The 25170-nt window shown below is 47.5% G+C and overlaps 1 protein-coding gene across 2 annotated transcripts in view; it reads right to left on the bottom strand.

Moving 5' to 3' along the window:
• Nucleotides 1-20711, bottom strand: part of ARRB1 (arrestin beta 1) — a 171521-nt gene extending 150810 nt beyond the window's left edge. For both annotated transcript variants that reach the window (XM_042459400.1, XM_042459398.1), the window contains exon 1: nucleotides 20540-20711. In XM_042459400.1, the coding sequence (XP_042315334.1) occupies nucleotides 20540-20559 (20 nt within the window). In that variant the 5' untranslated portion in view covers nucleotides 20560-20711. The remainder of the gene's footprint in view (nucleotides 1-20539) is intronic.
• Between the last annotated feature and the right edge of the window lie 4459 nt (nucleotides 20712-25170).

The following is a 25170-nucleotide window of genomic DNA, read 5'->3' on the forward strand; positions in this document are numbered from 1 at the left end:
TTTCAAGTCCTCTCTCGACAAGGCCCATTCCAACAATGTCCTCAGATTGGAGCAGACTAAGAAGCATAAACTACCCCACTTTAGGAGGTAAGTTCATCAGAACAAATATGTATAGTTATTATCATAAAAATACCAGATAAGTAATAAGCTGCAAATACAACCAAATGAAAGGAAAATTATTTTATATAGTGCCTTTAACCTTTTATTTGTATTGCCCTACATTTTTCTTCAACTATCCTCCATTTACCGGCTGCCTTACCTATCCCTACATGGTTAGCAGAGTCTGGTCCAACCCTGTTCCCACCCCTAAATACCCTGAAAGGCACCAGATCCGTCTGATCTTGGAAGCTACAGCCCCCAGCGGTCAGCCCGGTTGCTGGATGGGAGACTCTCCCACCCCAATAAACTACACAAGTTGCTAGCCCCCCCCTTGTATTTCAAAGAGAGTCGGAACTGGCCAAAAACCCACCTCTGGGAATCTCCTTCCCTAAGACAACCCTAATACAGTCAACAAAAAGGCAATGTGAAGGCACCACAGAACATACACCCCCCCCACACATTGACCTTGGAAGCTAACGGAGGATTAGCCCGTGGTACTTGGATGGGAAACCCACCAACAGGGACAACATGCTGGAGGCTTCACTTTCCGAGGAAGGAACTGGAAAAACACCAACAGCTGAGGATTAACCAAACCTGGCCTCGGACACCCCCACCCCCCCCCCCCCCTATACAAAAACATACATGGGGTCACCATAAGTCACCATAGGGGATTTGACAGGCACACATACTACACACAAACACCTCCTAGTCCCAGATCCCAGCCTCCTGACCGACTTGGCAAAACACCCAACACAACCCGCATCCTAAAGCCCTCAATCAGAGAGGCAGCCTTTTGACTCTCCCCCAGCCTCCTTTATTATAATGCTGTAAGTCTCTGCCCTGGCTGGAAGCCAACAAAACAACATTGTCTCCACCGAGATAAAGCCACACTTGCCATTTAAATTACTATTAACTGCACCGAAATTAGAACTCCACAAGCTGAGCCTTGCCCAGGGAGGGAGCCGGGAGCGACCATCCACAAGGTTTGGCTCGGATCCAGCATTATAGTCCTTTGCAAGACGCATTCAACCCTCACTCCCAAAAAACAAAAGTTGTTCTCGTTTTTTCCTCATTGTGCTTTCCTGACTTTCTTTAATAATGCTTTCAATCATATTTTCAAATTTCCTCCCATATTCTTCCCTCTCGATGCTTCCATGGAGATACCATCGCCTGGTAACTATTCCAACCCACTATCACACAATGTATAATACAGTACTGTAAGTCAGCTCCATATTGCTGGGCTAGGAGTGAAAGACCCCCACCTGGATGTGGAAAATGCCAAAAATAAACAAACCATTCTTTTACTGTGACACAAACACCTCCCCGTAGAACTCTCCCAAGGTGCTCCAGTACAACTTTGAGTCAAAACATCTGCCAATCACTGACTCATAAATGCGCTGGAGGACCCACAGATATCTAGAAACGTTTCTCTACAACCTCCCAGTTCTCCACCACACCTCTCATGTCAACTTCTGCCCATGCAGGAACACAACAACCCAAAGCCACTCCCTTGACTGATGCCCATCTACGCCTCTGCTAACAAAACCTCTCCAAAGAAGGAGACCCCACCAACCCCTCAGACGGCAGCAGCATCTTCCACTTCGACTTAACTTAAGAGAAGTGACCACAACAGGGCTCTGTCCTGGGCCATTGCTCTGTGACATCTTATCAATGACTTGGATGAAAAGAACACGAGAGCACATGCGTATCACAATCGCAGATGACCACCAAATAGGAGGAGTGGCAAATACCCCAGAGGAACAACAGGACTCCAAAACTCAAAATGACCTTTACATACAGTAAAAAGCTGGGCAAAAAAAACAACAAACTGAACTTCACACTCAGAAAGACAATATAAGAACATGCCACATAGCAAAAAAACAATGAAAAAAAAAAATGCAATCCTAGAATATACGGATGGAGGATACCTGCTTGGCACAAAATACATGTGAAAGGGCAATCTAGGATCCTAGTCAGAACCACACAGTTGACATATGCAGTCAAACAGTCTGAACACAAGCAGCAGCTAAAACAGGCCCAAACAATTAAAATGGAGGGAAGATAGGAGGGAACGTAATAGTGCCCACCTATCATTCTGCTTCGGTCCGCCTCACCTAGAGTAAATCCTGTGTCCCATCTCGGAAACGCAATTCAAAAACAGACTGTTGAGAAGCACCCCGCGCCGAGAGTGTCCAGACGCGACGGACAACTAAAATGGATAGAAGGGTCTGAAACATCATGCCTTACAAGAAGACGACTTAGGGAGCCTGGAGAGGCGAAGGTTAAAGATTGATATGATTAGCCCTGTTTAACCTGTTTGAAATGGGTGTCAAATTAGGAGGAAACACAGCCCTTTTCTGCTGCCTACAAGAAAAGAGATTCCACCAATCCAAAACTGGTGAAACAGATCTGGAAGGAAACTATGCAAGCCCTATGCAGGAACAAGACTACGAAGCTGAGAGTTTAAGCCTGAGAGAAAAGACTGTTTAAGAGGTGATATGACAGCCCGTTTAATATTTGAACGGGGGTTGTCACTTTGAGGATGATGTAGCAAGCTTATTTTCTCATGCTCCACGAGACTAGAACAACAGAACAATGGACCTGTGCAGCTCACAGGAACAAGAGATGCACCTCAACATTAGGAGGACATTCCTAAACAAGACCTGTTCAAACAAAGACGCTCCCTTGGAGAGTGGCAGTCTCCTCTTCGGAGGTCTTTAAACAGAGGCTGGATACGCCATCTGTGCGGATATGCTTATTGAGAGTTCCTGCACCGGCAAGACGGGGTTGGAACTGGAGGCCCTGGGTGCTCTTCCAACTCTGTGCTTCTATGATTCTAACCGTCTGTGCCACAAATAATTAAACTACCACAACCCCCTGAGCCACTGTGAAGCTTGAGCACTGGACCCAGGACACGGACAGACCAGGGTTGGAATCCCTGCTCAGCCACAGAAGCCCAACCTGGGTAGCCTTGGGCAAAGTCAACACTCTCTCCAGCCTCCGATGCGATGGCAAATGACAAACACACCCCTAGAGAAACTTCCAAGATAACTCCATCATAGGGTTGCCCTTAGGGTGCCATTAAGTCAGCAAATGCCTGAAGGCACCAGACACAACCACTCTTTGCTACCTCAGTTCACAGGAGCAGCGCCAGTCAATCCACGTCCTCAAACACCAAGGGAAGTCGGGTGTTTCAAAGGCCTGTCAATCTTCTCCATGACGGGCAGGTGTGGCAATGCATGGAACTACCAATTATGCAAAACCAAGAGGGGAAAACATCAAGCAAATATTCACCTTGCTCGAGGCGACGTCTGATCCTCTGGCACCAGCAGGCCTTTTTTTTGCACATTGAAATGCTTTGGGAACAGAAAAGGCTTTAGATACACTGAGCAATCTCATAGGTCTCTTCTGTGCACACATAAACACAAAATCTGTTTTGTCCCTTCATAATCTCCTTCCAATGGCAGAAGAAAAAAGACTTTTCATTTTATACGGCTTTGGGAAAACTAACAACCTATATTCATTATTATAATTATTATTCCAACAGTGGTCCTTGGAAAAAAAAACTCCACTGGAGTTCGTTCCAGAATATCAAAAGAATCCATGGAATAAGGTTTGCTTTTTGGAAAAACTTTTTGTGCGTGAACCTTTTCAAACCAGGTGGATGCAACTCTGTGGATGCAGAATCCCATGGTTATGGAGTGCCCAACTGTACATTTTCCCAACATTAAAACTGTCTTGACTCTCAGGACTTCGAAAAAGAAGCAGGTGAGAGCCACCGCATGCGCCCCAGTGTTGAAGCACTGGACTATGACTCTGCCGAGACCAGGTTTCAAAATCCCACTCAGCACATGAAACCCACCCACTGGTGAGCCTGGGCCCAACGTCACACTCTCTCAGCCTCAGACGGACCAGCAACAGCAAAACCAATCTTACCCAAGAAACACCCTGCTGATAACGGCGTCATAAGTCCAAAAGACACACAATTTGAAGGCACACAACACAAAAACAAAAATATGTTAAAGTGCAGGCCTTTTATCTACTCGGGTTTGGGTCCAGGGCCCCTCCTAGGATTCACAAATCAACATCCACTGGAGTTCAAAGCCCCATTAACCATAAATAACGGGAATGCATATTATATCTCTATTATATATTATTATATTCTTATTATATTACTGGTGGGCCCTTGGTCTCCGCGGGGTTTGATTCCAGACCCCCCCATGGATACAAAAACCACGATGCTCAAGTCCCCATATTATACATATAGACAGATAGTAAACATGGTGTCCCTTCCCATATACAACTGGCAAAAATCAGTTTGCAATTTGGAAATTTCATATTTTTAAAATATACTATTTTCAAGCTGTAGATACTTGAAATCCATGGATGAACGACATACCATTGATATGCGAGGCCACTCTACTGTGTTATTATCTGCACCTTGGTGTAAGGAGGCATTATGACTGGACCATTGGACCATCAATGAGAGTAGATTCTATCTATGTGGATAATTGCGGCAATGCCAAACCAGGGTTGCTTTTGCAATGTGCTATGTGCACCTGTCTGTAGCAATGCCCACTGCTATAACTATAACCTGCCTGCATACAAGCATTCCTCACTTAATTACTTCCTTGGTCTTCACCGTTCCCAGATATTACGCCTGAGTTTTGGGGTCATGCCAATGGCATTCACAGACCCCTTTTGCCACAGATCAAGCATCCATCGCTTGAAAATATGAATATATATACTATATATCCAAAAGCAAAACCTTGACTCTTGCCATTTTATACAAGGGACACCATTTACTGCGTCCTGATATTAATGGGACTGAGCATCCACGGATTTCTGGTACACCCATGGGGGCATCCTACGGAGCCGGAAACTAACACCCACAGAGGATATAAGCACCACTGTATATAAATAAACCGACTAGCACACAGGACATGATGTGAGGACGACCAATTCAGAAGTGGAAGTATTAAACACACCAGACATCTTACCCCTCGCAAGCAAAAACCTTGGACGCCAAAATGGTACATTTTGATTCATCCTGCAGCACAGAAGCCAAGCCACCAAGCAGACCAAGCTATCGGGAGAAAGACACCCAGGGTCAAGCTGATGTTCTGACCATGGGTGGAAAGTCTTCAAAATTTTGCAAAAGTAAGGGGTCGTGGTTTGTGTGCTGTGTGTGTGTTTTAAGCTTGTGACATTCTGAACACAACACACCTATAAGTCAGGAGAGAAAGCCAACTGGCCTAAGAGGGAGACTCTCCAACCTAGCAAACTCTTCACAACCATCAGCACTCTCTGACACTAGAAATTTGAATCAACTAAAGCCCTGCAACACCTTTTTAGAGCACACCGAATCACGTTCGAAGAGGACCCCCCAAGGGCCACTCTAATCAATCCTCTATCACACAGGAATACACCAAATACCAGCATTCCTAAAAATCCATTCCCACAACCTCTGTTCAAAGAGCTAAGCAATCATAGAATCACAGGCCTCAACCACCATCCAGTCCAACCCCCTTTGCCATGCACGGAACTCTCAGTCAAAGCCAGATGGCCATCCAACCCTCTTGTTTAAACACCTCCAAAGGAGAGACCTCCACTACACTCCGAGGAACGGTGCCTCCACTGTCAACATCGCTCTCACTGTTAGGAAGTTCCTCCTAATGTGCAGCACGAATCTCTTTTTCTGGCAGCCCTTACCCTCCCAACTGTTCCATTTTCTGTCTCTGGAGCAACCAGAACAAACAACGCCCCTCCATCCAATCAATAGACATCAGTTCAAAATTTAAAACAGGGATATCAAAATCACCTCTAAACCTTCTCTCTCCAGCAAAACAATCCCCAGCCCCTACGGTCTCCCCTCTGAGGCCTATCTTATAGCTTCACTACCCTCACCATTTGTGCCCTCCTCGCGACCACACTCCAGTATTTCAACATCCTGTACAATTATACAGTCATGCCACTATTCTTTGATCCCAACGTCATTGATAACGAGTTGAAAACGCCCTGGGCCCAGACAGAACACCCACTGGACACCCCCACTGGTCACTCCTCTCACAAGATGAAGACGCAGCCATGATGCCATTGCCCAGCAAAAGCCAAAAAAGAAAAGAAGAAGAAAAGAAGAAAACGTAGGGCCACTGCGTGGAGAAGCATGGAACCCAAAAAATGCCTAACCAGAAAGACAGAGAAAAAGCCAGAAAGACAGACATACTCAACACTTTCTTTCCTCAGTCTTCTCAGAAAAGCCCCCCAACAGCAAAAAGGGACAAGCAAAAATTAACAAAAACTCAACCTAGGATAATGACGCAAAAGCACGGACAAAAACAAAAAAAGAATAGGGGCATCATTTCAGCACCCAAAATAAAACGTAAAAAAGACGATCAGTACCAGGAATAAACCTGTTTAACCTAAAATGAATTTAAGTCTCCAGGAACACGACTGAGCTACATCCCAAGGGAACTTAAAAGAAACCTGGCCAACTGACATATCGCACCTCCTTGGCCATAATCTTTGAAAACTCCTGGAGACAGGACAAAGTCCCAGCAGACTGGGGAGGAGAGCAACGTTGTCCCCATCTTCAACAAGGGCAAAAAAGAAGGATCCCCCACACTTATCGTCCAGTTAGTCTGACCATCAGTACTAGGAAAATTCTGGACGAATCATTAACGAGAGAGTCTGTGAACATCTAGAAGGCCATGCCATCATCACAAAAAGTCAACAGGTTTCACGAGAAACAAAGTCATGCCAGACCAACTGATCTCTTTCTTTGATAAAAAATTACCAGCTTGGTAGATGAAGGAATGCTGTGGATATAGTATATCTTGATTTCACGAAGGCCTTTGACAGGTTTCCCATGGACATCTTGCAAACAAGCTTGTAAAATGTGGGCTGGACAAGGCAACTGTTAAGTGGATTTTGTAATTGATTGACCGGCCAACCCAAAGGGTGGCTCAAAATTGCACCTTTCATCCTGGAGGAGTGAACCAGTGGGGCGTCCCCACAGGGCTCTGTCTGGGCCCAGTGCTATTCAACATCTTTATCACATGACTTGGAGGAAAAAATTGGCGGAATACTTATCAAATTGCATGATGACACTATAACGTTCAGGCAGCATAGTAATACTCCAGAGGACAGGATCAAAATTCAAAATGACCTGAATAGACTAGAAGCTGGGCAGAGCTAACAGAATGAAACTTCACACAGGGAGAAATGTAAGGTACTGCACTTAGGGCGAAAAAATGAAATGCACATAATAGGTGGGAGACACCTGGCTTAAGGAGACAACATGGAAAGGGATCTAGAGTCCAAGTAGACCACAAGTTTTGAACATGAGTCAACAGTTGTGATGATGCGGCAGCTAACAAGGCCAATGCGATTTTAGGCTGCATCAATAGAAGTATCGTATCCGAATCCAGGGAAAGTAAAATAGTGCCACTATATTCTGCTCTGTTCAGGCCCACCTGGAATATTGTGTCCAGTTCTGGCACCCCCAATTCAAAAAGGACATTGAGAAACTGGAGCGTGTCCAAAGGCGGGCGACTAAATGTTGAAAGGTCTGGAAACCTTTGCCCTATGAGGAACGACTCAGGGAGCTGGGGATGTTTAAGCCTGGAGAGAGAGGTTAAGAGGTGATATGATAGCCCCCTATTTAATACTTGAAGGGATGGGATGTCCATATTGAAGGAGGGAGCAAGCTTGTTTTCTGCTGCTCCAGAGACTAGACCGGGCGAAGCAATGGATGCAAGCTACGGAAAAAGGAGATTCCACCTCACATTAGGAGGAATTTCCTGACAGTAAGTGCTGTTCGACGTGGAACACACTTCCTTCGGAGATTTTGTAGTGGCGTCTCCCTCCTTGGAGGTCTTCAAACAGAGGCTGGATGGCCATCTGTCGACGCATGTTTGATCTGGATTTCCCTGCATGGCAGGGGGTTGGACTGGATGGCCCTTGCGGGTCCTTCCAACTCTATGATTCTATGATTCTATGGGATTCTATGTTCGGCCTGGTCAACCAACTACAAATCCACCCTAACAGTTTTATTGTCAACCCTCTCTCAACAGCTTGGACTGCACCGCAATCCCAACATGAGTTAACGGAGGAAACGGAGCATTTGGGAAATCAATTAGCTGATGCTTTCCTTTCTGAAAAAGAAAGAAAGCTCTTGACATTTCTGCACTTTCCCAGCCAAAAGCTCAGCGTAAACATTTTGTTCCCAGTTGGCAGAGAGATGATGGGAAGCACACAGCAGGGCTCCTACAACTCTGTTCGTCCGTTGCAACGAATCCCTACACACTCCTCCATGCATCTTCCCTTCCAAACAATCAATCCAGTTTTTTATGCAAACCCGAAACAGCTCAGAAGGAACAAATCGCCGGCCAACTCTTGTTTCAAATTCCTTTTTATTTTTAGGGCTGGGTGGAGGGTAGATGTACCTTTGAATGGTGGAGGGAGTTTTTTCAATCTGCTGTTGGCCACTTTATCTGATCTTCTTTCTGGTGCCCAGCATGGACACACCACCTTCCAAAACTCCCCTACCATTGATAGATTTCCTCTCCAACCTGGCCTTGGGCACATCCTTCCTCCTGCTTTTGTCCCCAATAACCATTTTATAGCTGAACTTATCACCTCATCCCCAACCCACATGTTTTGCTTTCCATAGATAATTGACCAGTCTATGAAGCTTTGGTCCTTCCTGGGCCCCAGTTCAGTCCAAGTATCTGAGGAAGCAGACCAAGCCTAGGAGTCTTTGTCCTCCTGGGCACAAGTTTACGACATGCATCTGGTGGAAGTAGCCCAGTCTATGATGAAAGCTTTAGTCCTTCCTGGCACCAGTTCCCTCCCATCCATCTGAGGGAAGTAGACCAAGTCTTATGCAATGAATCTGGACAATACTTCACTCCATGCATTTTTAGAGCAGGTGTAGGCCATCATTTTTGAGCCAGGGCCGGGTTGCTGTCCCTCAGAAAAGTTGTGGGGGGGGGGCCAAGGCTGGGGGGGAGGAGCTTAGGAGCTTCCACCCCTCCGGGGGTGGGTGGTGTGGGGTGGGTGGTCTCATGCCAGAGGTGGAGCTTCCATGAAGCCCTGCGGGGAGGAGGAGCGTGTGCCCGCCCCCTCTCCTCCTCGGTCCCTTTCTGGCCAACAACCCCCCCCCCCCAACCTGCCATTCCAAAACACACACAACCGCACATTTGTGCATTCACATGGCTTTACTTAACATGGCTCTTGCATATTTCAGAGGCTTATCCCATAACCAAACCCCTTGGTTTAACACTTAGCATGGTTAACAGGTATGCATTTGAACATGACAAGGTGGTTTCAACCGTTCTTGCACCCAAGTGTACTTCTCAGAAGGTGTACTTGTCAAGGGACTTTGGTTTTTCTTCACTGCGCATGAGTTTAGATAAAATCACAGCAATTTCCATTGGCCATGCCTAGACTAGCTTGCTGATATCAATCTCACCATTAAAAAACCAAACCAAACACCACAGAAACAGGCACTTTGGAACGTCACACTCTCTAGGCTTCAGAAACAGCGCCGTGCACGCCTCTGAAGCAGACTCATATCATTATCGTCCTCGTCTCACGTCCCACAGCATCACACTACATTGTCAAAGCAAGGAGACCTTTTAGCGTTAAAAGCACCAAAAACACACTTTTGAAAGTGACACTCTCTCGCTCAGAAACAGTGCCTGCATGCCTCCAAGCTGACTCATATCATCATCACATCATCCATCACTCACACACACCACCCTCTCGTTGTTAAAAGAAGACCTTTTAGCATTAAAGCACTGAAAAATACACAGAAATACACTTTGGAAAGTCCCAACTGTATCACATTAAGAAAGAGACACCCCCAGACAAACACTCACACTCCTACTTACTTTCATCATCCTTACATCCCTCACTTCCTCCTCTCCTCCTCCCTTACCTCCTCCTCCTCCTACTCTTCCCCTTACTTACTCCTTCATCCTTCCCTTCCTCCATCCTCCGCTCCTTCCTATCTTCCTTCCTTCCTCCTGGTCCCCTTCCTTCCTTCTTTCCTTCCTGCTCCCTCCTTCCTTCCTTCCTTCCTTCCTTCCTTCCTCCCTCCCTCCCTCCCTCCCTCTCCCTCCTCTTCCTCCTCCTCTTCCCCTGCGACCCCCACTTCCTTCTCCCCAGGCCTGCAGCTCTGTAGCAACCGCGGGTGGTTGGGGAGAAGGACGAGGGGGAACCCCCGCCTCCTTCTCCCCAGGCCCCGGCTCTGCAGCAACTGCGGGTTTGGGGAAAAGGACGAGGGGGACCCGCCTCCCTCTGCCCAGGCCGCGGCTGTGGAGCACACCGCCAGGCTTAGGAAAAGGACAAGGGAACCCCACCTCCTTCTCCCCCAGGCCCGCGCCCCAAGCCTTCTCCTCGCCCGTTTCTGGGGGGCCTAAGCCTCTCACAGAGGGGGGGAAGGAGGGCACCGGTGGCAAACGCGCTGATGCGGGTTTGCCGGCGGCCCCAGAGGTTCCCCCCACCCCTGGGAGGGCCGAAGCCTCTCACAGGCGGGGAAGGAGTGTGCGGCGGCGCAATCGGCAGCAGGGCCGACCTGGGGCTGCTCCCATGGTCTCCACGGGCCAGTCCGGCCCGCGGGCCATAGGTTTGCCAACGTGTGCATTAGAGGAACTAACCAAACTCTATGAAAGTTTTCATCCTTCTTAGCACCAGTTCTCTCCATCCATCTGAGGAAGCTGACCAAGATATGAAGCTTCAGTCCTTCCTGGGCATCATTCACTCCATGAATCACAGAGGTAGACCAAGGAGATTATCGCCCAAGTCTGTGAAAGCTTAAGCTACAACATATTTCACCCAGTTAGTCTCCAAGTTGCTAGTAGTCCCTTTGCTACTCTTTGAAGCTGGAGTCATGGAAACCCTGCGCTTCTCCATTCTGGCCCATTCCTAATGCAGGCCGGGTTCCCCACGATCAGGAAGCATTTTGCCATGGATCCTACGAAGCCCCCTTTAGGGACTGTTAGGGACACTCTCGAATACAGACCACTTTATTTAGCTGTCGGTAATGAGCTGCATTTGTGCAGTCTTATTTCAGGAGATTTATGAGGATTTCATTCCTCTCTATGTAGCAGAGCAGCATATTAAACCTGTATCATTGATTTCCTTAGAACACTCAATGAGAATGAACCACGACTCACCCACAATTTTATGCACTCCCAATTGCCATAAAAAAACACCTGATGTGTGGAGGAGAGAGGCATGGCTTGGGAGGGAGACGAACATGGGGTGTGTGTGTTATGCTCCCTTGCAATGAGGCCATGCACCATTGTGGGGTTTGGGAAAAAGGCATCCCCTGGGTCTAAAATGCTCCATGGGCAAGTAAAATGTGGCAAAACCACACTCCTGCCCCCTACATGGCATCAGAGAGCCAAAATGTGATATATTTTGCAGGGAATAGTGAGGCTTTGGCCCAACCAAGGTTTCCACAGAGGGGATAATGTAGCCCCCTAGCTTTTTGACGTTGCCCACCCTGGCAGCATCCTATAGGACCTTGGGATTTGTAGTTGCCTGAGAAACTTAGAATTCCAGCCAGATAGCTCCAATGCCTCCCCAAACTACAAATCCCCGAACTGCCAAGGAATGCCACTGGCAGTTTAAGTGCAATCAATGTGCTAGAATACACAGTGGTGAAGGACATATCCAGGGATACATGTTGCACGCTTCAAAGCTCCACTGCTTCTTCATCAGGCAAAGGTGTTAAAAATCCAAAAGGAGAAAGAAAGAAAGAAAGAAAAGAAAGAAAAGAAGAAAGAAAAGACGAAAGAAATATTTTGACCATGTTAGTCATGCCCTGTATTTTGTTGTTGTCCTCAGTTCAGATGGTCAGAAAGAACTCAGTAGATCAGTCCTCCATGCCTATCTGAGTTGCACAACTTTTTGTCATGACAGTCCAAATGTACACACACTGAGGCTATCCACAATGAAATCACCAATATCAGGCACGTTTTGAGCACCCAGGAGAAGCAGACTAACCATCCTTAAGTGTTAAGGTTGCAAACCAGAAGCTAAGCCTACTTTGCAGGGTTGGAAGGCAGGTTCGCTGAGCTTCTCTTAAAGCCCTACCAGGCAGGTTAGCAATCTTTGCTAGCTATTCCTTGGCCAAACACCCTGCTGGAAACCCATTTTCCTGTTTCTCCCTTACAACCTTCCAAAAAGGACAAACCACCAGACAGATCACTTGTAGAGAGATAAGTATCTTGCTAGGAAAGATGGATCTTCACAGTGAAAAGATGTATCACTGAATATCAAAGTTAGGTCATCATAGGAACATAGAGTTGGAAGAGACAACAAGGGCCACCCAGCTGAACCTCCAGCCATTTCAATGTATGGCACCAAATCCCGTCAGATCTTGGAAGCTAAGATGGTTCAGCCCCGTTAGTCCTTGGATGGGAGACCACCAATGAATATCAGGGCGTGTAAGGCCTATTGCAGAGAAAGGAAGGAACAAACCATCTCTGAGTCTTCCTTGCCTAAGAAAACGCTCTGAAATCCAGGAGTTGCCATAAATCAACAGCCGACTGAAGAACATATGTACATACATATTGCCTAAACACCCTAAAGGCCACCAGATCTCATCTGATCTTGGAGGCTAAGCAGGGTCTGCCCTGGTGAGCCCTTGGATGGAGGACCACCAATGAATACCCGGTGCTATTGGGTCAACTCAGCCAAGAAGCCACAGCGGCCCTGGCTTTGCAAACCTGAGCCATGCTGCCAATACAGCGTCTCTGATTCAGGAGATTGTTGAACTGAAGTTGTCTTGAGGCATATAAACAGCCCGGCCAGCCCACCCTCCCTTTCTCCCGCCCCATATATGTGCAAACCTGGCTTTCAAGCTGCCCAAAGGCGATTTATCAAAAGGCTTAAGTCAGGAAGATGAGAGCAGCAAGGATTACATCCCAGGACAGCCAATCCAATTAAGAGGAGAAAGGCAGTCATTCTTAAAAAAGGAGCCGCAGGCGAGAAAAAAGCACCCGTCCGATAGGCCGACAGCTCCCAGGAGCATCCATACTCCCCTTATAGAACCATAGCATCCTAGAGTGGAAAGCATCCCCAAAGGACATCTGATTCAACCTCCGTCTGCCATGCAGGAACTCACATCAAAGCATCCTCGACAATGGCCATCCAGCCTCTGTTTAAAGGCCTCCAAAGAAGGAAACTCCACTATAATCTCTGAGAGAAGAAGTTTGTTCCACTGTCAAACAGCCCTTATTCTCAGGAAGTTCCTCCTAATGTTGAGCTGGAATTTCTTTTCCTGAGCTTGCATCGCTGTTCTGTATTCCTATTCTCTGGAGCAGCAGAAAAACAGCCTGCTCCTCCTCAATATGACATCCCTTCAAATATTTCAATCACCCTCTTTGGATAGGCTCCAGTTTCTCAGCGTCCTTTTTGAATTGTGGGGCCCAGAATGGACACAATATTCCAGGTGAGGCCTGGGCAAAGCAGAATAGAGTGGCACTATGCTTCCTTCGATCTAGACACGTATACTTCTAGCCTAGAATCGCATGGTCTTTTAGCTGCGCACTCACAACTGTTGACTCATGTTCAACTTGTGGTATGCAAAGACTCCTAGACCCTTTCCATGTAATTTTGTCAAGCCAGGTGTCCCTGTCCTAAATCTATGCATTCATTTGTTTGTTTGCCTCCTAAGTGCACTATCTTACATTCTCTGTGTTGAAATTCATTTTGTTAGCTTTGGCCCCGCTTTCTAATCTATTTGGGTCATTTCGAATTTTGATCCTCTCCTCTGGAGTATTAGCCCCTGCTCCTACTTGTGTGTTGTTGTTGTTGTTGTTGTTGCTTGCGCCATATATCGTTTCTGGCTTATGGTGACTATAGGGGTTTTCTTGGCTATATTGTTCAGAGGAGGTTTGCTATTACCTTCCTGCGAGGCTGAGAGGGTGTGACTTCCCCCAAAATAATATTCTTTTTTAGTGTAGTCATTTTTTGTTAAATATAATGGAAGGAGATGCAAAACTCTTTCCATCATTACAAATGGCTGTGTGCCTTCAAGACAATCCCAAATTATGTCAACCCTAAGAGAAACCTATCACAAGGTATTCTGACAAATTCCTCTTGAAGAAAAGGTTTGCCTTTGCTTCCCTGAGGCTAGAGAGTGTGACTTTCCCAAACACACTCATGTATTTCCAGGCTGAACCGGGATTAAACCCTGATCTCCGATTCATAGTCCAATGCTCAAACCACTACATCAACCAAATATCCCAACTAAAATACTGTCCACATAAAGGGCTGGATGTGTATCTGAAGTATAACATTTTACCAAATGTGTCCAGATAACATCTTACAGCACATGAAAAATATTACTTTCCCAGAAAACCCACATCGCTCCTCCTAAGGGTCGTCCAGATCCAACTTCACCGGTAGTAGAGAAAACTATAACATCCAGAATTCCACAGCACTGAACCACCCCAGTGAAAGCAGCATTAAACTGCATTAATTTTTGCAGTGCAGATGTAGCCACATGATGACATCTTAGTTCCCCCTGCTATGCGAACATTGCATAATCATGCACGAAGACACACCGGAAAGTTTTCAACGCCTTCCCTGTTTCGCAGCGGAAGTTCATTATTGGATGGATTATTTGTTGATTGATTTTCTATCCCTCCTTCACAAGAGCGAGACAAGCGGCTGACAGCATGACCAAACAACCAATACAATTACAGTGGAGAGAGTGGGTTGTAAAATGCAATGGAGCTGATTACGCTAAGCAACAACCCACTAAAAAAAACCACATATATTTACTTCTGCGAGACTCAATGGGGCTTTCTCCTAAAAAAGACATACTGTACTATACTCATACAGGGCTACCTATTGGCCATATAGCAAATCCAGTAACATCCCAACAATGATACCCTTATCAGTCCAACCAAAATGCACAAAATACACGATGCCTATGACTAACATTTTCAGTTTCTTTGTCCTTTTCACCTGGAAGAAGAAAATAGTGTGACTTAGAAGCTTGCACACATATAATTGTGTATTTGGTTGGTCTAATAAAGGTATCACTTGTTGGGAGGTTACGGATTTGTAGTACTCATGTAGGAGTCTAGAAATTTAGCTGAAACAATACAACCCAAAAAAACCTGGGTCAGTTATCCATGGGTCAATGTAAGTACGTATTTTAACCCATATACATATATGTGTGTGTATGTATGGTGAAAGGCAAGTGTTTAACCTGCCCTGGAAGCACCCTTTACTGATGCCTGCTGGAATTTTGTAAGTTCTTTAGCATTATTTTCCTTTACTTCTACTTTCATCCTTCATCACATGCGCCTAAGTTTTACTCTTCACTTAACCATGGGTGATAGCAAAATCCCTATTTTTGCCCTCAAACCTGCCCTCTATTATATGGGGTCAACACCAGACTCATGTATATACAGTATTTAAGCACTGGATTGCACACTCGAATTCTCCAAATATGTGGCCAAAAAAAAAAAAAAAAAAACCCCAAAAAACCAAGGAGGTCAAGATGGCAAATGTTCTTAAGGGGAGGGAGGGTCACGACCAGTTAAGACAAACTGGAGCGTTGCTTTTTCATAGAATCCTAGAGTTGGAAGAGACCCCAAAAAGGGCATCCAGCCACCCCCCCTTCTGCCATGCAGAACTCTCAATCAAGCATCCCCGACAGATGGCCCTCCAGCCTCTGCTTAAAGACCTCCAAGGAAAGAGACTCCACTATACTCGGAGGTAGGCTTCCCATATCCCGCCTGGGGGCGGGACTTTCCCAATTTGGGGCGGGTCCACACGGTCCCGCCCCGATTTGGCCCCGCTCCCGGGACTCCCCCCCAAGTGAGTCCTCCAGGCTTGGCTGGGGCTTGGAGGACGGCTGTCTTCCAAGCCCCAGCCATGTCCTGGGGGCTCCTCCGCGATCGCGGAGTCCTCCAGTCTTGGCTGGGGCTTGGAGGACGGCTGAAGCCAAGCCCCAAACCTTGCCTGGCTGCCTCCGTCTCTGGGGGGGCGAATCCCAGAGGTGGGGGCAAAATGGCGACGGAGGCAGCCAGGCAGGGGAAAGAGCCTTTCCTCTTTCTCCTCCTCCTCTTCTTCTGCCTCCTTTTCTTCCTCCCTCCTCCTCTTCTTCTTCCTCCTCTCCTCCTCCTCCTCTTCTTCCTCCCCTTCTTCCTCTTCCTTCTTTTCCTCCTCTTCTTCATCTTCTTCCTCCTCCTCTTCTTCCCCATCTCTTCTTCTCCTCTTCCTCCTCCTCTGCCTTTTCCACTCTTCCTCCTCTTCAATGCCCAAATATGCTGTTTGGAATGGGGGGGAGGGGGAGGTTAGCCAGAAAGGGAAGTACATTTCTGCCATCTGTCTAGGAACAATGCCAAAATGTCCTCCATTTTGATCATGCCTAAGAAACATGCATTTAGATTAACATTTTGTAAAAAATCATCAATTTTTTTGCGTGTCCTCCATTTTAAAAAATGTGTCCTACATTAGAAAATTTTGTCCTACTTTTGTCCTACATTTGTCCCAGTTTGGAGGTCCAGAATTATGGCAACCCTACTCGGAGGAAGGAGTGTGTTCCACTGTTGAACAGCCCTTACTGTCAGGAAGTTCCTCCTGATGTTGAATGGAATCTCTTTTCCTGGAGCTTGCATCCATTGCTCCGGGTCCTAGTCTCTGGAGCAGCAGAAAACAAGCTTGCTCTCTCCTCAATATGACATCCCTTCAAGTATTTAAACAAGGCTATCATATCACCTCTTAACCTTCTCTTCTCCAGGCTAAACATCCCCAGCTCCCTGAGTTGTTCAGGGCATGGTTTCCAGACCATTCACCAGGGGTTGGCAACCTACGGCCCGCGGGTCAGATCCGGCCCGGTGAGGCCTTGGGACCGGTCCCAGCCCGGTCCTGCTGCCGATTGCCGCCCCCGCCGCAGCTTATGCGCCACTCCAGGTGCCATTTTGAGTTCAGCCCCCCAGTTGTCTGAGGGACAGCAACCCGGCCCCCGGCTCAAAAAGGTTGCCTACCCCTGCACCTTCACCATTTTAGTCGCCCTCCTTTGGACACGCTCCAGTTTCTCAATGTCCTTTTTGAATTGTGGCGCCCAGAACTGGACACAATATTCCAGGTGGGGCCTGACCAAAGCAGAATACAGTGGCACTATTACTTCCCTTGATCTAGACACTATATTTTTATTGATGCAGCCTAAAATTGCATTGGCCTTTTTAGCCGCCGCATCACACCGTTCAATCATGTTCAACTTGTGGTCTACTAGAACTCCTAGATCCCTTTCACATGTTGTCTCCTTAAGCCAGGTGTCCCCCGTAATCCTATATCTGTGCATTTCATTTTTCCACCTAAGTGCAGTACCTTACATTTCTCCGTGTTGAATTTCATTTTGTTAGCTTTGGTCCAGCTTCCTAATCTATTCAGGTCATTTTGAATTTTGATCCTGTCCTCTGGAGTATTAGCTACTCCTCCTACTTTGGTGTCATCTGCAAATTTGATAACCATGCGCTCTATTCTTTCATCTAAGTCATTGATAAAGATGTTGAATAGCACTGGACCCAGGACAGAGCTCTGTGGGACCCCAATGGTCACTTCTCTCCAGGATGAAGAAGAGGAGCCATGGCTGAGCACCCTTTGGGTTTGCATGTGTTTAAGCTGAATTTAAAATTGTGTCTGTAATCTTGGTTGGTTATGTATGTATTGTAATGTAATGTAACATTTGTGTTGCATTTGTTCAGGTGAATATATTTGATATTGGATGTCATGGTTTTTGCGTAATGTGTTAATAGCAGAGGAAAATATTATTCAAAAAAAAGAAGAAGAATCTAAGGAGGATTTAGAAAAGCAGCAAACGCCGCTATGCTCACATCCTTGTCAAATGATATTTGGAGATTTTAACAATAACAACACATGGAGTCTTTCCTCACTTCTCTCCACCTTATCCAAAAACACTCATGTGCAAAATCTATCACCAGTGAAGGCATTATTTCTTGGAGCAGAGTGCATAAGGCACCGAGCACATTAGAGAAACAGGCGTATGAACACAGGCCGGATTGCGCATCACAAACAGCCTTGCTGGAAACCATGTAGGAAAACAAGTCATTCCTCCAGCCAGATCCCATCCTAGGAAATTCATGTACCAAAAGCCCTCCTCTGTCGCTTGCACCCAGGATGCAACGGCCAAAGGTAAAATGCTCCTGAACATAGAGATCCCACTGATGGCAGCACAGGCCTTAAAAAGCAAAAGGGAAAACCCAAGGAAAGCAAAGGGAAATATTCTGCAGCAAAGGCAGCTTTCCTTCCAGATAATGTTTCTCAGCTGGATGGGAAAAAGACAAGAATGAGGAACACAAAGAGGAATACGTTCTGAGCCTCTGGAAATAGATTTATGCGCATTTTTCAGCCCCTGTTGCTGAGACAATGAACAACGCAATGAACAACGGCACCAGATCTGGGCTCATTCATTCCAAATTATAGGTTGCAAAGAATACTCCTGCTTCACGCCATTGATTCAACCGGTCAATTTACTGGGAAAGCCAGGTTCTGTTTTGCTAGATATGAGAGAGTCCTCTCTTGCAATCAGAGGCCAAAAATCTCATTTCGAACCCCAAGCGGCGCAAAATCTATTGAAGCAACGGGAGTTACGTAAGTGTCAATTTATACGAAAACAGATAATAAAGTTGGACTAGCAATAAGATACAAGGGAGCTTCCTTTGATCATTCCCACACCCCAAATCTAAAGCCCCCCCCCCCCCATAGCACCATTCTGGACATGCACAGCCCTGTCTGGTTTTGGAAGCTGAGGAGAGTCAGGGCTGGATAGTTCTTGGATGGGAAACCTGCAGGAAGGAAGGAAGACCAAGAATTGCCAGGCAATCCTGCCTGAAATCTTGGAGGGTGCATCTCTACGCTGTAGAAAGAATGCAATTTCAGCCCCACTTTGCCATAGATTCACAGAATTCCCAATCCTAGAGCTGAAAGAGACCCCAAGGGTCATCCGATCCAACTCCATTCTGCCAGGCAGGAAGACACCCTTAAAGCAGCCCCTGACAGATATGCCCATCCAGCCTCTACTTAAACACCTCTGAAGCATGGCTCCATCCTACAGAAGACTTGGATTTGTAGTTCTGTGAGACACCAGCAGTCTTGGGCAGAGAAGGCTCAAGGCCTTGTGAAACTAGAAATCCCAGGATTCCATAGTATGGAGCTACAGCTCTTAATGCGTTGTCAAATGGCATTATTTCTACAGTGTAGAGGCACCCAGTATTGGCCTTCAAGGGTCTGGGTCACTGGCTTCCTATGTGCCAATTACTGGGATGGGAGACCACCAGGCGAGAAGACCAAGGCTCTCCAGGTGGGAGAAGAAACCTGCCTGGGACCCTAGAAAGCCCTATTTGCTACCAGTCCGAGTAGATGACCCCAGGCTAGAAGGACCCTCAGGGTCTGGCTCATCGAACGTGAGACTTTGTGGTCTGGCTCATAGAAAGGCTGGTCTATATGTTCCTTTGACTGGATGGGAGACCACCAGGAGAAAAGACTGAGGCTCTCCAAGTGGCAGAGGGACCCTGCCTGGAATGCCCTGTTTGCTGCCAGTCAGAGGCTAGAAGGTCCTTCAGGAGCTTGGTGCCATCCTCAGCAACCTCAACCCATCTGGTTTCAGAAGCTAGGAAGGGTTGGACCTGGTTAAGGCTTGGGCAGGAGACCCCCTGGGCATCTCTGGGTGAGGTTAGAGAAGATCAGGGAGCCCTGCTGCTGCCAACCAGAGTTGGCACTATGGGGCTGGCAGGAGCTCTCCCCCAGCTTCTCTTCTGCCTTGGAAGGGAGGCCACCAGGAGAGGGCAACAGGGCTCTCTGGGGGGCCTTCAAGCTGGGGAGCCCTGCTGCTGCTGCCAACAAAGGATGGCAAGACTGGGTCAGAGGCCAAGCGATGCCAGCGAAGATGGCTGCTTGCGGTCTGCTTCTGCCCATCCCTCGAGGTCCCTTCGGGGCTCCTCCAAAGGCCCTCCTTCCTCCTTCCTTGGCATCCTTCCTCTGCCCCCCTCTCGGCCTCCTGCCAAGGGCTCCAGGCTGCCTTTCAGACCCAAGCTCGGGGAAACACGTGTCTCCCCCGCCCCTTCACACGTTACACTGGCAGAGGAGGAGGAGGAGGAGCCAGGCCCGGGGCAGGTGGGCATGGGAGCCGGCGGGTCATGCCCGATGCAGCCCAAAGCCAAGCAGCCTCCTCCTCCTCCTCCTGGGGCTCCAAAGGCATGCCTTCCTCGGAAGCAAGACCGGGGCGAGTCCACAGCCTGCAGCCAGCGCAGCTCCAGCGGGGGCTCCAACATCCCCGCCCCAAAGCAAGGGCCGAGAGGGCGCCTTTACACCGGAGTAACCCCGGCTGGCCCAATGGGGCTCCTCCTTCGGGGCTGGATCAGGCCCTCTGGCTCTGGCTCACCTGGTGCCTTTGTCGCCCATGGCCCCCGAGGAGGACCCCCGCAGGGAGGGAGGGAGGCTGCTGCCTTCTTTCAGGGGCCCAGAGGCGGCTGCTTCATCCCCGGCTGCCCTCCTCCTCCTCCTCTCGCCTGCCCTCTTTCCCTCGGCCTCTGCTTCGCTCTCCCTTCTCCTCCTCCTCCTCCTCCTCTTCTTCGTCCCCACGTCACGCTCCGGAGGAGGAGCAGGAGGAGACCCATCTAGGCCCTCCTCCCTCCTTCCATTCCCTCCCTCCATTCTCTCCTCCATCCCTCCTCCAGTCCTTCCCTTACCCTTCCTTCCATCCCTTCTTCCACTCCCTCCTTCTGTTCTCTTCTCCATCTCTCCTTCCATTCCCTCCACCCTTCTTCGAGTCCCTCCTTCCATTCCTTTCTACCATTCTCTCCGCTATCCCTCCATCCATCCCTCCTCCACTCCTTCCCTCATCCTTCCTTCCATCTCTGCTTCCATTCCCTCCTTTCCTATCTCCCTCCATTCCCTCCCTTCTTCCCTCCATCCCTCCCTCATTCTATTCCCTCCTCCATAGAACTATAGAATGATAGAGTTGGGAGAGACCCCCAAGGGCCCTGATCCAGTCCAACCCTCTTCTGCCATGCAGGAACTCTCCACCAAAGCATCCCCAACAGGTGGCCATCCAGCCTCTCTCTGCTTAAAGACCTCCAAAGAAGGAGACTCCACCAAAATCTCTGAGTGTTCCTCTGTCAAACAGCCTTTACTCTCAGGAAGTTCTTGCTAATGTTGAGGTGGAACCCCTTTTCCTGGAGCTTGCATCCCTTGTTCCAGGTCCTGTTCTCTGGAGCAGCAGAAAACAAGCTTGCTCCCTCCTCGATATGACATCCCTTCAACTATTTAAACAGGGCTATCATATCACCTCTTTGATGCTTTGATTGAGATTTCCTGCATGGCAGGAAAGGGTTGGACTGGATGGCCCTTGGGGTCTCCTCCAACTCTACGATTCTGTGATTCATGGCATTCCTACTTTTGTGGAACTGTTGCACTTCTAACCCCAACAAAAACTGAGGTCTGACTTTATGCCCAAATAGGTGGCTGCCCCTGAACACATGGCGCCAAAATGAATGAGCTGTTAAGTCGCTAGCCCTCATTGCTACTCGCATGGAGCGTTGGGCAGACAGTGTCACTTGTGAATGTCTGCAATTGCAGATTCCTGCTGAGAATGCAGGAAAACGTGTCTCAAGGCCCAGCTGCAGGGTCTGCCTCAGGATTTCTTCATCTGTCAGCTCTTCTGGGAAGACTTCCAAGTGAAGAGCTGGGTAAAAAAAGCTTTAAATAAATAAGATATAAGAGAATTGTCCCTGGAGGCTCTTCAGGGGGTTAGGAGATCAATGGACAGCTCCTGGAGAGTTGATTCAGTCTGTAAATGGGGCTGTTCTGTGATTTAAACCTCTCGATCATCAGTCACTGGGCTCCAAAGAGAATCCCAAGCCAAAAATGGAGAAGGGGAAATAAAACAGGTCTTTGCCCCAAGAGGCTTACAATCCAGATTTCTCACGCCAGGGATATAGCAGAGAGAGATGATGGGAGGAACAAGTCAAGAGGTAAATACGGTGGCAATGCGTAGAGGGGTTGCATTTCAGTTCAATATTTCGATATTAGTGGGAGTGTGAAGTCGAAGGCTTTCATGGCCAGCATCCATAGATTTATGTGGGTTTTGGGGGCTCTGTGGCCATGTTCTAGAAGAGTTTATTCCTGACGTTTCGGCTGCATCTCTAGCTGGCATCTTCAGAGTATGCTGGCATGGAAGAGAGTTGGGTGTATGTGTATGTGTCTATAGATACACACACACAGAGTGTGACCCAACTTTCTTCCATGCCAGCATTCTCTGAAGATGCCCGCCAGAAATGCAGGCGAAATGTCAGGAATACATTCTTCTAAAACATGGCCACAGAGCCCCAAAAACCCACACAAATCTTTAGTGCAGGTGGATTTTAAAGAGAAAAGACAATGGTCCAAGCATGGAAGGCCACAAGGGAGATGAGATGCTCTACAGCTCCACATATTAGCCCTCATGTGATTTTTACATGCTTTGTTTTAAGCAATTTCATTAGGTTTTGATTCACTTGAAGTCTTCAGGAAAGGCTTTTCAACCAAACAACAGGACAATCCACACTGCACACTTACAGGAGTTTGATTCCACTTTAAATGCCATGGCTCCATCCTATGGAACCCTGGCATGTGTAGTTTGGTGAGGAACTACAGCATTAAAGGCTGTTTGGTGAGAATTCTAAGTTCCACACGAAACTACACATCCCATGACTCTATAGAAGGATAATAGACTCCTAGAATTAGAAGAGACCCCAATGACCATCCTAGTTCAATCCCATTGTGCCATTCAGGAACTCACAATTGAAGCACCTGAGAGATGGCCATCCAGCCTCTGTTTAAAGGCCTCCAAAAGAGAATCCAGCATCCTCTCTGAGGGAATGTATTCCACAGTCCAATAGTTTTTACCATCAGGAAGTTCTTCCTAAGGTTTAGGTGGAACCTCTTTTCCTGTAGCTTGCATCCATTGTTCCAGGTCCTATTCTCTGGAGCAGCAGAAAACAAGCTTGTTCCATCTTCAGTGTGACACCCTTTCAAATACTTAAACAGGGCTACCATATCACCTTTTGACTTTCTCCTCTCCCAACTAAACCTACCCACCTCCCTAAGTCTCTCCTCAAAGGTCTTGGCAATTTCCAGACCTTCCACCATGTTGGCCACCCTCCTTTGGCCACCTTCAAACTTGTCCACATGCTTCTTGGATGATGGTGCCCACAACTGGACACATAGGATGGCACCATGGTGATTAAAGTGGTATCAGTGTGCAGTAACTGCAGTGTGGGTTTTCCTTCGGACCTCAAAATCCCTTTGTAGCTCCTCAGACCTCTACTGGGGCCCATTCTTGACTAATACTGCCTTCCCAATGGTACAGTTCCACCATGGTGGCTTTCACTCATCTACTCAGAGCTTCTTCTATGCTGCCTTCCACTAGGTTGCTTAGAACTTCCACATCATCAGTTTCTGCTGAACTAGCTGGATCTGGGTGACACAATTTAAAAAGGATGTTAAGAAACTGGAGCTATGTGTCCAAAGGAGGGCGACCAAAACCATGCACTATGAGGAAAGACTTAGGCAGAAGAGACGGTTAAGAGATCATATGGCAGCCCTGTTTAAGTATTTGAAGGGATGTCAAATTGAGGAGGGAGTAAGCTTGTTTTCTGCTGCCCTAGACTAGGTCACAGAAGAATTGAGTAAAGCTAAAGGGAAAGAGATTCCACCTCAACATTAGGAGGAACCTGCTGACAGTAAGAGTTGTTCAACATTGGAAGGAACTCTTGGAGAGTAGTGGAGTCTCCTTTGGAGGTCTTTAAACAGAGGCTAGATGGCCATCTGTCGGGGATGCTTTGATTGAGAGTTCCTGCATGGCAGAATGGGGTTGGACTGGATGGCCCTTGAGGTCTCTTCCAACTCTATGATTCTATGATCTGGATCTTAAAACTAATGCTTTGTGCCAGTCACCTCCATTTCCAAAAAAACCCCTGTGCCATTCTCTGGGCTCTCAATTGTGTAGGTACAGCTCACTGGATGTCTCTGATGTGCCTATGCTCCTTTACCCCAGCATTATCCCTATATATCCAGTATGCACATATCAGACTAAGCAAATCTCTATCTAGACGCTTTTCCTTTAGAGACGGTGCCTTATTCTTTTGCTTGTTTGATTCGGCCTTCTTTGCATCCGCACACTCCATTTCAGTTTCTGCTGGTGTCAAAGCAGGCAGGGAAAGAGGCGTGCATTATGATCTATGCATTAGCTCAAAGGCTACGGGAAAAGCTTGGCCTCTTGATGCCACGGGGGAAGTGCTGATGTGGTGCCGACCCCCGCCATAGGAAAACTTAATTGCAGAGAAAAAACTATGACTTCATGCCAAGACAAGGAGCGGTAAGAGCCCTCTGGGTACCAAGGTGACTCATAACCAATAACTATTGTGTTAGACAATCTATGCCCTGCTTCCCCTGCCTCTGTCTGTAGGCTGTGGATGAAATCTCATTTGCAAATGTGTTCTTAATGTGTTCACCCTAAATCTAGCTATTAGTGGACCAGCAAAACTAAAGACACCATATAAATGTCTGACATATATAATGCCTTCTTGGCATGCTACACATATTAGAACACTGGTTAACATCCCAGCCTCATGAGGATGCTCTTAGCCAGTTTATCACATCTCTTTTCAGGTTCCCAGCCTGCAAACACTATGTTTGAAAACTCTCTCTAGTATTCATCCCCCACCTGGCCTTAGGCAACTTCCCTCAATGACCATTGTTCAAACTGAATTTGTCACCTTATCAGCAGACCCACAGGTTTTGCATTTCCATGGCTATTTATCCAGCTTGATTATAAAAGTCCTTCTTGGGTACCAGTTCACTCCATGTATCTGAGGAAGTAGACTTAGGGGCTGGACAGACCTTCTCTAAAAGGGGGCTCTGTGCCTCCCATGGAAGCGCTGGCTTGAGGATGAGGCAACTGCATGCCACACCTCCAACCCAGCAGGTCCGCAGCGCAAAAAGAAGCCACAAAAAGCAGCTTCTTTTTACGTC

Source organism: Sceloporus undulatus, chromosome 3 (genome assembly GCF_019175285.1).
Source record: "Sceloporus undulatus isolate JIND9_A2432 ecotype Alabama chromosome 3, SceUnd_v1.1, whole genome shotgun sequence".
NCBI lineage: Eukaryota > Metazoa > Chordata > Lepidosauria > Squamata > Phrynosomatidae > Sceloporus > Sceloporus undulatus.